The 16302-nt window shown below is 42.3% G+C and overlaps 1 protein-coding gene across 2 annotated transcripts in view; it reads right to left on the bottom strand.

Moving 5' to 3' along the window:
• Positions 1 to 15103, bottom strand: part of LOC121514607 (potassium voltage-gated channel subfamily D member 2-like) — a 53287-nt gene extending 38184 nt beyond the window's left edge. For both annotated transcript variants that reach the window (XM_041794794.1, XM_041794795.1), the window contains exons 1-2: positions 14809 to 15103; positions 13391 to 14572 (exon numbers count right to left, since the gene is read on the bottom strand). In XM_041794794.1, the coding sequence (XP_041650728.1) occupies positions 13391 to 14502 (1112 nt within the window). In that variant the 5' untranslated portion in view covers positions 14503 to 14572; positions 14809 to 15103. The remainder of the gene's footprint in view (positions 1 to 13390; positions 14573 to 14808) is intronic.
• Between the last annotated feature and the right edge of the window lie 1199 nt (positions 15104 to 16302).

Here is a 16302-nt window from a genome sequence, read left to right as displayed (position 1 = left end):
AACTTAGATAATAAACTAATCACAACAATTAAAATCGAGGGAACTAACATTAAGAGTCCTGGGGAACTAATATTAGGTACAAAAAACAAATGTGGGGACACTCCTGCAGTTAGTCTAAACTGTACAAATACACAGGCAACATTTGTTCAATTAAAAAAAGCACTCCCTAGTGGCAGCTTTTTGTTGAAAATATGGCTCAGGAGCAGAAGATCTTTTGAAGCTTCTGCACTTTTCAATACCACTGAGAACTGAAGTAATGAAAATTCAATACAAATGGCATCTAAAAGTACCAAAGTTTTGAAAATTTTATCAACCTTATTTCCAACGTTCACAAAAATACACAACAGCTACAAATCGAGGCAATCTCCACAAGCTAGAAGCTATTGCAGGTGTACTGAACTGAGCTCCTGATTATTGCAGAGGTTTTATTTTGTCCACCACAAATACAGCCAGCAGCTATCTGTTATACAAGAAACTGATGTTTATCTCTACAGGATTGTACATATCTTTATAAATATCATAGAAAACACTTATTTCCATCACATTAGATCAGCTGAAATGATCAGTTAAGGCAGTCTGAAGGTCTGAACTTGACATTAAATAATGGCTCCGTGTGATCGACGCTTATTATGTCATCAATCCACCTGAGACAGCATGGGGACAGATAAAGAGGAGGATGATATCCAGCCAGTGTCGGTGACACTCATACACCTGTACATGAGAAGTACGCTAGAGGTGAAAGAGAAAAATATCGCCCTACATGCAGCACATGCCCTGTTTAGTTTCTGTTTGACCAAATGGCCTACATTAGGTGATATATTTGGCTATTTATAGAAGCTGGGCCAGGCAGGAAACAGCTGCCATGCGTCAGGGTGACAGGCTGACATCCCTCATCTCAGCAGGACCTCCCTGCCGGCAGACGGGTGGAGAAGCTCTTTATACCTAAACTCAAATGGGACAGAGCCTCTTATCATTCTCTCTGCATACAGAAACTAATAATCTATGGAGCCTGTGGCAAAGACTCCACAATGAAACTGGGTTAACAGTGAAGAGTATGGGCAGCTCCACATGAGTCGGGATACAGGGATCTGTATTCTTCCTTTACAGTGCGCACTGTGAATCTCATTCAAGTGGGATCAGTTTTGATCATGAGGAGCTTTCATTGTGGTATCCCCGTGCCGTAAACTGGCACATGATTCCTCAGCTCTGACAAAAATATGAGATGGTTCATAAGCGGTGAAGCCGAGCTTTAAGCTGACAAATGGGCTGAATCAATATTCATGACTTTGCCATGAAGCCGCTCACGTTTGGGTATTATGAATGGGCTGTAAACCAAGTTTCAATTAAAGTGTGTGCATCAAAGTTTCTTTGAATCTGATGGCAAGCGGCCTCCTGTTTGCCTCCACTAGATGAAAGTCTATTGATTTCAACGCTCACGCAGGATACAAGACAGTGACTGCTGTTAACATTACACATTACTATACAATAAAAAGGATGTCATGATGAAATAAATGTATGCTGCGCTGCATTTAAGTGCAGGCACTTTAAATCTAGGGTAACTGTCAGGTTAATGGATTTCTCTCATTTCAGCCCGGTTCATGTTTTGCTGAGAGGCTTTAAAAACAGCATAACTTTATTTTAAAGCCGTATCTGCAGCGATATCCCATCATTCTTCAGATGAGGTGTCAGACCAGCAGAAGTTACATCGCTCTTTGATTTCTTTTCTGTTTTGTTCGCAGAGCAGACTGATGATTGCTGTTAGCTATAATCTCTGAATCTCTGCTGATCACAGATGTTGGCTTGTTGGCTGAGGGGCATTTTTGATAAAGAGACAAATGTCAGGGGGAGGGATACTCACACTCTGGCATTATAAAAGCTGGCACCTTTTCAAGATATTGTGTTTGCTATGCCGTCCCATGCGCTTGGGAGGAATAAACGGTGCAAAGAGCGATATAACCCTCCCTAGACTCCTCACAGGGAGGGATAGGACTATCATCAGCCTTCCTTGCAACTTTTTATTTCTACAGCTGTGCTGTAAAACCTGATTTTGATGTCAGAGAGGGGGCAAAAACTGGTTTAGCTTTAGGGGATGGGCTTTATGAATGTTAGTCCCATGCCTCTGATGTGACAGGGCAGCTAAAAATAAAAAGAACTGCCTCTTCCTAATCCAGCCATCATTACATGCCATTGCAGGGTGCAGTGTAATGTTCAGGCGGGCACATTAAAAAAGCTCAAACTGCAGCCTGTTGTTTGAATGCTGAATATCTCAAGTGTAACATGTAAAGTAACAAGTGCAAGGCCAGTGACTTGCATATGTTTAGTCCACAATCCATTACAGATAATTTTCTCACAATGCTAATGTGACCGTGTGGGAATTATGGGTATCATTTCATTCCTCTGTTGCTGCAACACTATGTGAAGCTTTTAATTAGCTCACTGACCTTGCAGAAAAAAAAAACCTCAACATGAAAATTCAGACAAGGAAAATTTTAGCGGCTGTTCTTGAATATTTTGATGTCTGCAGTGTGTGAAAATGTTGTAATGAACGTGCAATGTGACAGAAATTAAGCATTATGAGGTTAAGGTTAAAATCTTCTAGTAATAAGAGGGTAGTGCAGTGGTTAAGAGAGCTAATACTCTTCAGCTTAAAGGAATAGTTCAAATATTTTGGGAAAATACTTCTATTTTCTTCCTTTCAGAGAGAAGACACCATGATATGCTACAATTTTAGCAATGCCATGGTTGGGACTGAACTACTGGAAGGGGATTCAAGAACTGTCAGTGGTATTTTAACAAAGTGGAAGCGATTGGGAACGACAGCAACTCAGCCACAAAGTGGTAGGCCACGTAAACTGACAGAGCGGGGTCAGCGGATGCTGAGGCGCACAGTGCACAGAGGTCAGCAACTTTCTGGAGTCAATCGCTACAGACCTCTGAACTTCATATGGCCTTCAGATTAGCTCAAGAACAGTGCGTAGAGAGCTTCATGAAACTGGTTTCCATGGCCGAGCAGCTGCATCCAAGCCATACATCGCCAAGTGCAACTCTTCTCCACATGCACTGGAGCTGTGGAGAAGTGTTCTCTGGAGTTACAAATTGTGCTTCTCCATCTGGCAATCTGATGGATGAGTCTGGGTTTGGTGGTTGCCAGGAGAACGGTACTTGTCTGACTGCATTGTGCCAATGTAAAGTTTGACGGAGGGGGAATTATGGAGTGGGGTTGTTTATCAGAAGGGTTAGGCTTGGCCCCTTAGTTCCAGTGAAAAGAACACTGAATGCTTCAGCATACCAAGAGATTTTGGACAATTCCATGCTCCCAGCTTTGTGGGAACAGTTTGGGGATGGCCCTTTCCTGTTCCAACATGACTGTGCACCTGTGCACAAAGCAAGGTCCATAAAGACATGGATGAGAGAGATTGGTGTGGATGAACTTGACTGGCCTGCACAGAGTCCTGACCTCAACCTGATAGAACACCTTTAGGATGAATTAGAGCAGAGACTGAGAGCCAGGCCTTCTCGTCCAACATCAGTGTGTGACCTCACAAATGCACTTCTGGAAGAATGGTCAAAAATTCTCATAAACACACTCCTAAACCTTGTGGAAAGCCTTCCCAGAAGAGTTGAAGCTGTTACAGCTACAAAGGGTGGGCCGACATCATATTAAACCCTATGGATTAAGAATGGGATGTCACTTCAGTTCATATGCGAGTCAAGGCAGGTGAGCCAATACTTTTGGCAATATAGTGTGTTTATCCAGCAGCAAGGACAAAGTAAAACAGAGCATTTCAGAGTTTACTGTACCCCACTTTATACTGCCCACTTGTGGCACGGTTACAGTAAAGCTAAAGTTAAGAAGCCCCAGGTGCTGTATAATGATGCATTAAGAATCTTTCTGAAATTACCGAGACAGGGCAAGTGTAAGTGATACATCTGTTTATGATATTTCCATGTAAAACGCTGCAGAGAGAAATTTTATGTGCAAATTGATGTCTTTTGAGGGATTTAAAAAATTAGGATATAATGAAGTTTGCTCAGCCCACATTCCCACTTATGTGTGGAAACACTGGAACAGTTGTCTCAATGTGAACTTCAATGACTTGATCCTTGTATTGTTGTCCCTGTGCTGTATATAAAAAGGTTTCATGCTTTTATCATGCTAATATGGACCTATGGGTATAAAATGAAGTATTACATAAGAAAGTAAGCAAGCACAAGCCATTTTGGGGGGAAGTAAGCAAAAGAAGCAGCTGATTAGCTTAACCTGGCAGTATGAAATAGAGAACAGCTAACCTGTGTCCACAGAAAATTAAATGTGCCTTCAAGCCCTTCTGCAGCGATCTAATCACTAACATGTAGTATCTTGTTTTTTAATCTGTACAAAAAAGTGGTGTAAAAATAACTCAATTGTTGGTTTACAGAGCTTCTAGGCTAAACGCAGTGATAAAGGAATCCAAGGGAGTGAAACACAAGAGAATAAAGCCCTTCAACTCTTTGACATTTAGGTAACAAAAAGAAACCAGCGGGGACAGAAAAACTAAAGACTAAAATCAGTTGGTTGGCTAGGAGAATTCAAACAAATCACATTTTTTTGTTATTTACTATTCAAAACTGTCTTGCATGAACTTTGCAGAATAATACAGTACCTTGTAATTTCTGTAGGCATGAGGATATAAGACGAAGCATATTATTGATGGTAGCATTTATCTCTTTTGACAAGTGGTCCTTGTGCCCATGATATTATGGTATAGATTAACCTAAAAAAAAGGCCTTAAGAGTGATACTGATGACTCTGCTTTTTTATATCGGATCAAATTCAATGCTTTTTTTTTGTAAGTGTGGGTTTTCCTAAAGCTGGTTATACAGTGTGCAATTGTAAGCCGATAAACACACAAAATCTGAGTCACATGACTCAAAGTCACAAAGTCTGGCCAACTTTCTGGTCTAGCATCATTTGTTGTGCAGTGTAAGGGGGAAATGACGGTCAACAATGGCCTGATCAGCTGCTCCTGGCTGTTTGAATGGATTTCTGGCATATTTGACATTTTAGTCATACAACTGCACACACTTGCAAGAGAGAGAAGAGCTATGAGCTGATTCCCCAACTTTGAGGCGGTTTTCCCTTGTAAACCATCAGACAGTGTCTTAAATCACCATGCCAACAGCAGGCATGACGGTTTGATGGCCTTCCACTTCTATCACAAAAGATCTAAAGAAGCCTACCTGCAGACTGACAATGATGTGTCCTTCATGAACAATCCGGTTCTGAGAGCTGGCTCTTTTATGCAAACAATGGGAGCTGTTTTCCTTTTATCCCCTGTTTGCTGTTATCAAATACACCTCAGAATAAGCATGAATGTTTTTTACCAAACATCATTCAAAGAAGTTTTGTCCTGGAAAAGTCTCTGGTTTGGTTTCATTACAATGAAAAGTGTGGGTAAAACAAATACAGATATATCAGCCATAGGTCTTAACATTGAAAAATTTGGTTTGCTTTTATAAAAGCCAGATGAAGAGTCATTTCTAAGCTGAAAGAGGCTCTTTATGGCTGTGCCAAACCAAACAACCTGGATCCTAAATGGCTGAAATTCCTGTCACTACATTTGTTTTTATTTAGCTGCTAGTTGTGTTTGGTGGCGATGCTGTTTATGCGTGGGAGAAATGGTGAGACCATTTTAGCGCTGTTTATTTGAACCATGCAAATGACAAAGATTTGACTTTAACCACTGTTTGCGAGACCTTTCAAAGAAAACATGTCACAGTCTGAACTGACTTCACTCACACAGAGTGAGCACAAAAATAGAGAGTGCTGGTTGTGTGTCATAAACAATTCAGCCACACAGCATGATGTGCATAAGCTTGAAATTGCACAGTTCATGCCTGGCTTAAGTGACACTTTTGTCCTTTAGAGGAGGTTCTGGAAACAAGTTAAGCCTGAAGCAACTGTCAACAAAGGTATTGTATTAATAGCAACGACACAATACAATCCAGCCGATCCGATCTGAGCCGATAGACTTGAATGTCCCCTGGTATAATTTATCTTGGACCCCTCACACATACAGCTGCCATCACAGTAAACAATTAGAACAGAAGCAACAATGAACTACATGTACAGAGACCTACCAATACCAATGAATAAAACCACAAACAACACACTTTAGGACTGGGCATTATTCATTTTTCAGTGCAGTCAAACTTTCCCAACATTCTGCTGCAATATACAGTGTTACTGCAAGATGTTTCAAAACCCCATCACACAAGAGGCAGGTCCGACCAAGCACTTGGTGATCTGCATACATAAGCACAGCGAAGCATATGCCACTACAAGTGTTTCTTTCACTCTTTTAACAAAATGTTTTGAGTCTAAAAAAAAAAGAAAAAATGAGAAAATTTAATACAGAAGTGATCCAAAGTTGCAGCACTGTTTTAACACTTCACAGGATATATGAGTTACATCAGGACAGATGATCTAGTTAAGTTTTGTCCATGTAATCCCTCATTTCCTTTGTGTAATGGCACACCTTGACAATTTCTTCCTGCTCTGAGGTTATATGAAAATTAATAATCCCAAACTATTATCAGACAGGACGTAGGAATGTGAAGTATGTGAAGTTTCATATGCTTTAAAAAGATAAAGATATGTCTTACTCAGTAATTACTTCCGGATTGTGTAAAAATTATGAGCACTCCCCAGCCCTGGCATTGCTCTACAAGAAGCTTATAATAAGTTGGACTGCTTTAGAGCCCAGAATAGCTAACAGTACCAGTTAACTTCATTAAAGTCCCTGAAAAGTGAAATCCAAACCTGAAATTGTTGGAATAAGTTGGTATTTGTGTGAAACACTGAGACACTGTATATATGTGACTGAATTATTGATTTAAATCATTAGAAAGTTGTTCACCTCTTTCCTGGCTTGGTTTTATTTGTGCAGGGCAAATATAGGAGCCCATGACATCGGTCTTGATGGGGAATTCCCCCCCCGCCCAACACTACAATGACATAAAACCACTGAGCAGTTCATCACTAGTCTGTTGTTAGTTGATGTCACTGCATTTCTTTGAAGTTAAGTCAGCTACATGCTGTGTTTTTGGTCAATGCGAGGTAAATTTCCTAAATCTATCAGCCACAATGGCCTATGAGTCATCACCAGCATCATAACAGAGAGATGTATGCCAGAAAATAATAAAATTAATTCCAGTTTCTGTGTCTCTGCTCAGAGCCAGGTAGCTGCGTTTTGGTCAGAGTGAGTGGGCGTGGCTTTAACTCCATCCTAGAGCAAATTCTACTCCCTCCTTTTATGATTTTGAAGCTTAATTTTATCAACTTAGAGATTTTTTCACCGACTGAAATTTGGCCTGGTGGTTCATAACACAGTGGCCTGTCAAACAACAAACCTAAAAAAAATTTTTTTTTATCACTTTACAGGGACTTTAATAAATCCTGTAAAAAGGGGTCGATGTAGGTTTAAATGTTCTAATAAACGTTAAATTGGTTTTAAGTGTGCCTGAAATTGCTACGGCAACTTTAAATCATATCACACCACTGAAGACTTGAACACTGATGAGTGAGTCCTTGACAATTAAGCCTTACATTATTAACAAGAGTTCCTTAATCACTTTTACAGCATCTTCACACAGGCACATTCTTCAGGCTTTTATTATAAACATGCACTCATTACACAGCAACATCTTCATGACTGTAATTAAAGACCATGGCTTCGTAAGAATACCCAAGGAGACTGTTATACTGTATTACTGCCCATTCCTACTGCACATACCCACAAATTTGAGCAAGGTTGTAATAACAATGGTTATCAGAGTTTAAGATTTGAATAATATTCTTTACATAAGCCTGATTTTAAATCTCTCTTATTTTTTCTTTGAAATCTCTAATGTAACCCTAACATGGTAACTATATGGATTAAATTCAGATCACAGTTTAAATTAGAGGGCTTAAGAGAAGACAATCCGTTCTGAAAACTGGCGTGCATCTCCACAAAGTGATGAGGAGGCATTATGTGTGTCTGCATACCAATCTCCATGACCAGACAAGCAGTTTCCATCTGTATGTAAATGCTGAGTATGTAAATAACCCGTGCAGCACTATAGGAGGAGATAGCTGTTGGGCTTGGCTTCTTCATTTTCACACTGTTTGATCACATCACGCTCTACATCTGATATCTTTTACAACATATCAACTTCCAGGATAGGACTTTGTCACACAGTGTGCGACATTTCCTCGTCGCATTCATTCACTGGAGCTGGCTCAGGGGTTTCTGGGCTGTTAGATTGGATGGAAGCAGAGTCAGGCAGAGCAAATGCTTTCTAACAACAATGAAATCGAGGTGATGTGTTTTCTCACATATCTCCTTATATCCTAATGCTGCGATGCTGCATTCATTCAGACCAACTTTAATCTTGTTCTGGGAAATTCCATTAATCTTGGTTGTTGCTTGCAATACAAAGTAGAAGATAAAAAATGCTGAGCAGTGTAGAAAAACACTGATGCCATATTTTATGTCCCTGCACTATGTTACCAAGGCCCAAATGCAGAACATGCTTAATGCAAGACATTCAAGGGGGAATTAATGAAAACCCTGTGCAGGTGGAACGAGCATTATTGGCCCTGCCTTGAAGACTGGGGTTGTCAAAGGAATCGAATCAAAAAGAGAGACAGCCTTTTTGTCCTTGCCATATAGATTATTTATCAATCTGACCATCCGCAGTGACGCATGCCTGCTTTAAGAGTCAGTTCACACACACAGTATCCTCACATCAACCGAGCAGCTGGACATAATCTGTTTTTCACTTCAGGGTTCACTGACCACAAATACATTTCCTTTTCCACATTGTATTATTCAATAAAATATATATACCATCATTAAAATGTAATTTAGTTGCAAATGAAAGCCTCTGAAGTTCCCAAAGTACATAAATATGATGTCATAAATCTGTAGTATATGAAAGCTTGTAAAATGTTAATCAATCATTCATCTCACACCTCCACATCACCCTTTTAAATCTCTAGCTGCCAGTGTGAAACTGTTGCAGTGCGATGAAAACAAAGAGAATAGAGAAAATGCCGGGGCTTGCGTATTTTCAATTTAGCATCAGGAATGAATGTCTTTTTTCTCACGCAGATTTTGTCTTTCTCAATGATCTTAATCTCCCCTGAAGACTGTTGCCTTTTTCTGCCCCTCGCTCTCACTCCTCCATTTCACACTCATTTGCATGGGCAGACAGAAGCTCGAAGTGAACACATTTCAGTGCCAGGTCCCCCTCATTAAGTCACCTGTCACTTCAAGACCATTATACCAGCCTCGTATTAGCATCACCTCTCCTCACCAATAAAGCACCTGGAGGGGCGCTGCGAGCCTGCAGGCTAATGGCAGCCTACACATCTCACAGCAGCCACTTCTGCTTTGCACAGTAATACATCACATCTCTCATAATGGATTGCTTATTTTCATAATGTGCATAACATACACAATGCCAAGTGGTGTAATGTATTCTAGTGAACACAAAAATTACACCCATTGCAGTACATAATCAAACACACCAAATGTTCCTCGCTGACTGTCATGCTCAGTGGAGAAAAAAGAAAAAAAAAAAAGAGTGAAAATCCTCTGCAATGCCTGCCAGGGGCATGCTAACTTATCCCACCACATGAGTACTATATCATCAAGCATGCGTTTGTTATCTCCTGGATACAGATACTGTACGGGCCCTCCAGATTGTTCCTGTACATTTCAATTACATCTGACATGCAGGGAGGGGTTTCGACTTCAAAAAGCTTTGATCAGCACCACAGCGATCCATAAAGGCGACGCTCTGCATTGTACACTGTGATCACCATGGGGCAGAGGTGTCAGAAGTCGCGAAGATGATAATGGTTATACTTGTGCTTCTTTATGGGCCCTACAGTGACCCTCATGTCTGTTAACCTTGCCTCCTCTGTCTTATAAATCCTATCTGGAGAGGTTTATAGGGCTCACTTGTCAAGTCTTTCCTGGTAGGCGGAGCTGAAGAAACGACAAACAGCATGGTGATAAATTCTGCGTGTTGAGCACAACATACATCTGTGTATGTTACACTGAAGAAAATGCACTGAGTGGATGTCACCAATTAGAACAATCATTCCTAAAAGCGCAACCTAAAGGCAGCTGCTTAAAGAAGGCTATCAATGAGAGGAAGAGGAGAAGTGTTTGTTTTAATGTCAGAGGCCTCTTATGTCTATCAAAGGTAATGTGTGTTTGTGTCCAGCCAAACGTGTGTCTCTACGCCAGACTAAACCCTGTCCTCCCCACTCCTCTTCCCTTGTGGGTTGCGCTTGACTTCCACCGTTTTCACAGCTGCTCTCAGCAGTGCACTCCATTACACCTTAAATCACTTAAAAGATCTGAAGCACCAAAAACTCCCTCTGCAGCTAATTCACCCTGACTGTGAGGATCATCTAGAGAAAACAAGAGCAAGGAAACACTGCAGCATCTGATTCCAGGCTAATAAAGTGCACTGCTATCTTTAAATTGGAATCTATTGCCACCTTAAATGCGCAATATTAAATCAAGTCTCTGAATTATACTCCCAGATGTTAGTAGAGCTTTTAAAGACAGGGCAAAGCATAATACCACTGATAAAAATCAGATATTTTACAACGAGTCACTCATTTGTTGAACCTCTTGCCATCAGCATTCTGACAGAGGCATAGTCGTCTTTGTTGGTATCCGAAAGCAGCCTCAGAGATTAGCCTCAATAAATAAGGAGGGATAAGTGGGTCTTGTCCTGTGTTTGGTGGCACAGAGCAGCAGACACACAGAGGTGTGACACGCAGCTGCACAGAGCTATTGATTCTCCGCTGGTCTCCAGGCACCCTTCCTTTTCATTCAGGCTGCCTGCCAAGTGCCTCTGAACAGGAGCCCCTGCTCCCCCAATGTCTGCACGTCTGCTTAAGCACAATCAATGGGCCATCAGCAGGGGAGGGAACGCAAGCCTCTGTCTTTACTTCCACAGGGTGTGAGGCAGGGAAATTGAAAATATATGTAGTGGAAACGCATCATGATATCATGCAGGAAAAGGCATCATTGACTATCAAACTGAAATCAAATGCTTTCAAACGCTTCAAATGGAGGTTACAGCCAGAAGCATCGAGCTAGTTTTAAAGAGCTTATTTGCAATCAAAGAAAAAGACACCCGGCTTCAAATGTGACTCAAACAACTATTTGTCGGATGGGGATCAATTTATCTTCATGCTGAGATCGGAAACAAACCATTGGAAAAGCTCATTTCACCTGATCAGATAGGAAAGTGAAGGTCACAGAACAGCAGCACAACAACACATCAATGTGTTTGGTCCACAGAGACAACCACAAGTTAGCTCTACCGTTTCTATGAGATATGTTTTTCAAAAGCACACCTGGAGAATGATGGATCACGAGAAAGAGGCGATTGACGACTCACAATGATGGATATTCAGCCTCTCCTCCGGTGGTCCACTCTGCAGCATTTTGCACCACTGCAAGGCTTCAGTATGGGTTGCAAATCTGTCAGCCTGGCTGTCATGGTTCACAATGGAGTGACAGAAATGTCCCCATTACCAAGGACGTTTCAGTTTTGTTCTCATGCTGCAGAACATCTTTTTCAAATCCATCTTCAGCAACACAAAAAGGGGATTGCGAGCTCAATGCAGCAACATCTTTGTTGCTCCCAAAAGATAAATAATGTACCCCCTTACACAACTCATCTTTTATCTCTCAAAGCATGGCCAATGCAGCATTCGCTCTGAGGTGGCAGCTTCAATCATCAGATTGTGTGTATTACTAATCATGCTTGAGTTGGTCGTTGTGGGTGAGTGGGGGTCCAACTGGTATTGAATGAGCACAGGAAGAAGCTTTGTGCGCCATTAAGAACACAGTATCCTTTGCAGCAGTGGCCAGATAATGTTTTGTTATTACAACAAATAGTATTACAGTAATAACAAAAAGAATGGTAAAAACATGTTGCCTGCAGAGCTGAAACAAATGCAGAAAGGCTGCATCAATGCAGATGTGAAAGCAGGTACATAAGACAGGAGTGTATCAAACATGTGAAAGTCTACTCACTTTGGGAGTTTGAACGCTAAAAAGTGTGGATTTAAAGCGAGAATATTCTTGCATTTTAAGCATACAAATACACATGTAGGCAGACACAAATGCAGACACACAGAGAAGCACACACACGAAGCACACAGAGCCAGAGGCTATTTGTTTTGCAATGTTTGACGTGATGTTTTGACCTCAAAATTAAAAGACAACATTAATTCAAAAGGACCTTTGCACATCATCAATGAAGAGGAGTGCATGAGGACTACATTTGATGTTCAACCTCAGCTGTGCAGCAGTGATCACAAAGCAAAAGCAGACAGATTCTGATTTGTGAATGTAATGCGTTAGTCACTGTAAGGCATTTATGCACTCAAACGATGAGACATATATGAACTACATATGCCACTGACTCAACTTTTCAGCACCTTGGAAAGCGCTTGAGCCAAGAATATCAGGGCTGGAGTGAAAAGCAGTAATAATAACAATACTAATAATAACCCAAGTGGAGCAGCTGAGCGGCTGAGTGCGCTCATCAATACAAATTAATTTGATGTAATCTTCTTAACCACATTTAATTATTTTATGCTACATCAGCACAAAGTACAGCTGAGGTTGTTCATGAGCATGAAATTAGCATTCAAATATTTACAGTAGCTCGTTAAAGGAGAGAGGAGAGAGAGTGTACCCTATGAGAGGCAGAGGGGAGAGACTGTCTTATATTATAATTTGTAAAGTAGCCTGCTAATTTAAAAGCTGTGCTTCAGTTTAGCCTGGTGCCTTCATGCCTTAAAGGTCTCCCTGAAAGATTTTTAAAGGCCTGGTGTCTGTCAGCTGATAGGCCAGAGTGTGTCCATCCATAGCTGTAACCTTTAAAAAGAGCGCATCAAATACAGACCCTTGAAAAAAGGCAGGGAGGAGGCCCAGCCTGGTAGGCTGTTTGTGCGGTGCAGCTCATTGATAGGCAGTGAACATGGCAGTGAATGGCGCACACGCGCCTCTAGAAAGCAGGATCTTCCTGCCTTTTGATTGGCTAAATGGCGCTCGAGGCCGTTATTATGCCCTGCTAATGCACACCTGTGGACGAGCGGCAATTAGCTCAAAGGGCCGAACCGTATGCTAATTTGTCACTCGCTAAGCTAATTTTAAAACTCCTAAAAAGTCCAATTATGACAAAAAGACCAAGTTAATAAAAGTGCTGTCTAATTACGTAGCTGAAGATTTACCTTATAGTGTTTCTAAACCAATATGTTCACAAAGCCTGAAAAAGAAAGTGGTGTAAATAAAAAGCTTTATGATCTTATGCAGCCACTTACCCCAGTGTTGTCATGGTGACAATGGTGTACCAGAAAGCAGCAGGGATACTGGTGAACTTGCTGGCTGTGGAGCCTTTTTCTGCATAAAACATGACCGTCGCAAAGATAATGATGGCCATGGTGAGGGAGAAGAGAAGGAAGCCCAGCTCGGAGGCGCAGCTCTTCAAGGTGTAACCCAGGATGCGCAGCCCTGCTGAGTGCCTGGAGAACTTGAAAATCCGAAACACCCGGAAGACTCTAAGCGTGACGAAAGCTCCGCTCACCTGGTCGTTGTCGGTCATAACCAGGCCGATATAGTAAGGCATGATGGCGACCACGTCAATGACGCTCATCACACTTTTCATGAACTTGTAGCGGCTTGGAGCTGCGATCAAACGCAGGAGATACTCGACAGTGAATATCATGACGCATGCGGTGTCCAAACAAAAGAAAGCCAGTGCGTAACGGTCTCCACAGGAAATCTCCTTTGACCTGTTGGGCAGAGTCCCGCAGGGAACCGTCTCCACCACGTTGGCCATCACTGATATGGCGATGAAGAAGCCTGTGACGTAGTAGAAGACCAGAGCTAAGGTGCTGGTGTGAGGGTTTTCAAAAGCCCGCCACAGAAACTCCCGGTACGTCAGGTTAACGGGCGTGACGTCATTGTTCATGTCCACATCCTCATCGTCTTGAAGCCTTTCTGCATTTTCGCGCCTTCGGTCCTTGTACTCCTCATAACAACAGTCTCCAATGATCTCAGGGATTATACCGAAGAAAGCAAGCTCCTCGTCGTATGCAGATATGCATTCTTGGCGTGGATAGTGCAGCTTCCCCGTGCGGTAAAAATTCAGAATATGTCTAAAGATATCAGGGTCACGATCGAAAAAGTACTCGTTTGTTTCCTCGTGGAAGAAAAAGTCCCTCTCTGTGCTCCCAAGCAAAGTGTCCGGGTACCTCTCCAAAGTGGTCCGCCACGTCTGAAACTTGGTCCCGCTCACGTTGAGGATGATGAGTCCGTCCTGTGCTTTCCTCTTGTCTTGGGGAGGGATGGGCATAGGGGTGCTCGCCACGGGCATCCATCCTATGGCCGCCGCTCGGGCGAACGGGAGCCATGCCGCTACACCTGCTGCCATGCTGACCTGTAGTGTTTAATACAACCCTGGTCCGGTTTGCACAGTGCTATGGCTCGGAGATGAATCGCATCTGCAGGACGAATAGCACACAGAGACACTTATGGTTAAGGTTTTTTAAGCACCCAAACAGAATAAGAGACGTTTACTTCTACAGACACTGCGCATAGCACTGTTGAGTATCACTCTCGAGCCTTTTCCTCAGCCTACTTTGCGGCAGAATATGAATTGGATTTCTGAAAAACGCCACCCGTAAATAAGCTGGTAGATTTCTTTCAGTGAAAAGCTAAGTGATATAAAATCACCTACCTTAGTTATCTTTAAACTGCATCCACTGGGAGTTGAAATCCTCTGAAGAGAATACTTGCGATTCCGCCTCCCATCTATCTGTCACTGCAGCCACACGCTAGAAGGAAAAACAGCTGAAATAACGTCGCATCAACAAGTTAAACAATTCAGGCGGCAGTTTCTCAGCACTGCGCGGTCATTCGTCCGAGCGCGATCTTTCTCTCCTCTCTCTCCTTTCCTCTCCATCCGCAAGGCAGCGGCGCTCACTTGCATGCGTTTTATTCTCCCGTTGCAGCTACACTCCTCAATAAACTCCTGTTTCTCTCGTCGACTGCAAGACCACCCTCCCCCCCTTCCTCACCACCACCACCGAGCCCCGACTGTCGAGAGAGAGAGAGAGAGAGAGAGAAAATCATATGCAGAGAGAGGAGTGGTCCTATCTGCACCCAGAAATTCCGCTGCTGCCTCACCGTTGAGGGACTAATCGATGCGTAACGGTGCGCTAAGTAGGCGGCATCTCCAAACGCTCAAGTTGACGGCGTATGTTTGTGTTTGCTCCTCTGCACAACGCAAACCTGCACAATTACACTTCTCTTAAATGTACTGTGAAAGCATCTTAAAATATTTAAATCAAGATTTAGACAGAAAGTCAGTTGAAGTTTTCCCCTTTAATTTCCCCAAATCCCCAATAGAGGGGTTTTAAGTCATAAGTCTTATACCGCTCAGTCTGGAGAGTTTAAAGCTATTTTATTGTTTGTCTTGAGTATTAAAACTCGTACTGGATATCCATGCGCAAGGCATCCAGGCGGGAGAAACTATTGATTGCAATATTTAGGCTTAAATGGGTTTCCCGAGAATTAAATATAAGATTTAAGATCTGCAACAAATCGTGATCGATAATGTTTCCTGGATTGCATCGTTCTGCGATGCCGTTCGGCGGAGTTACACAGCTTAAAAGGTCAACATCACTGGGCAACACAGCCGTACTGACATTTTCTAAAATAACCATAATCAATGAAATGTCTCTTGTGCTCTATAACACAAAACTGACATCTCAGAGGGGGATTCGAGGCAGCTGGGTCTACTGTGAGGGATGTGATACAGCGCACACCATATTTGGCTTTAGATGTACAGTTCAGGGCATGAAGAGCACGTTCCCACTCAGTCTGAAGCAGCACCCCCTCTCCCTCCTTTTTTTTTTTTTTTTACCCTTTTTTTCGTTTTCAGCACCATGGACAGCGCCACAGCTTTCAACATCCCTGCAGACGTCACTATACAGGCTCGTGCCTCGTGTGTTTGCCTGTTACAGTTTCACACCGGGGTGTTTCACACTGTAGTCCGTTAGCTGTAAATCTTCTCCGGCTTCGGTTAAGCACACAGGGGGTTCAGAGTCATGCTTAAGTACACACAGCTGCTGAGCTTCGAGAAAATGGACCGTCCCTTTGACCATTAACTTGGAGTCCAAGCCCCCAGACGAAATGAGGTGGAGATTCATCCTCTTTAGAAATTTCACCC

Source organism: Cheilinus undulatus, linkage group 9 (assembly GCF_018320785.1).
Source record: "Cheilinus undulatus linkage group 9, ASM1832078v1, whole genome shotgun sequence".
NCBI lineage: Eukaryota > Metazoa > Chordata > Actinopteri > Labriformes > Labridae > Cheilinus > Cheilinus undulatus.
This window is presented reverse-complemented; position numbering and strand designations above follow the sequence as displayed.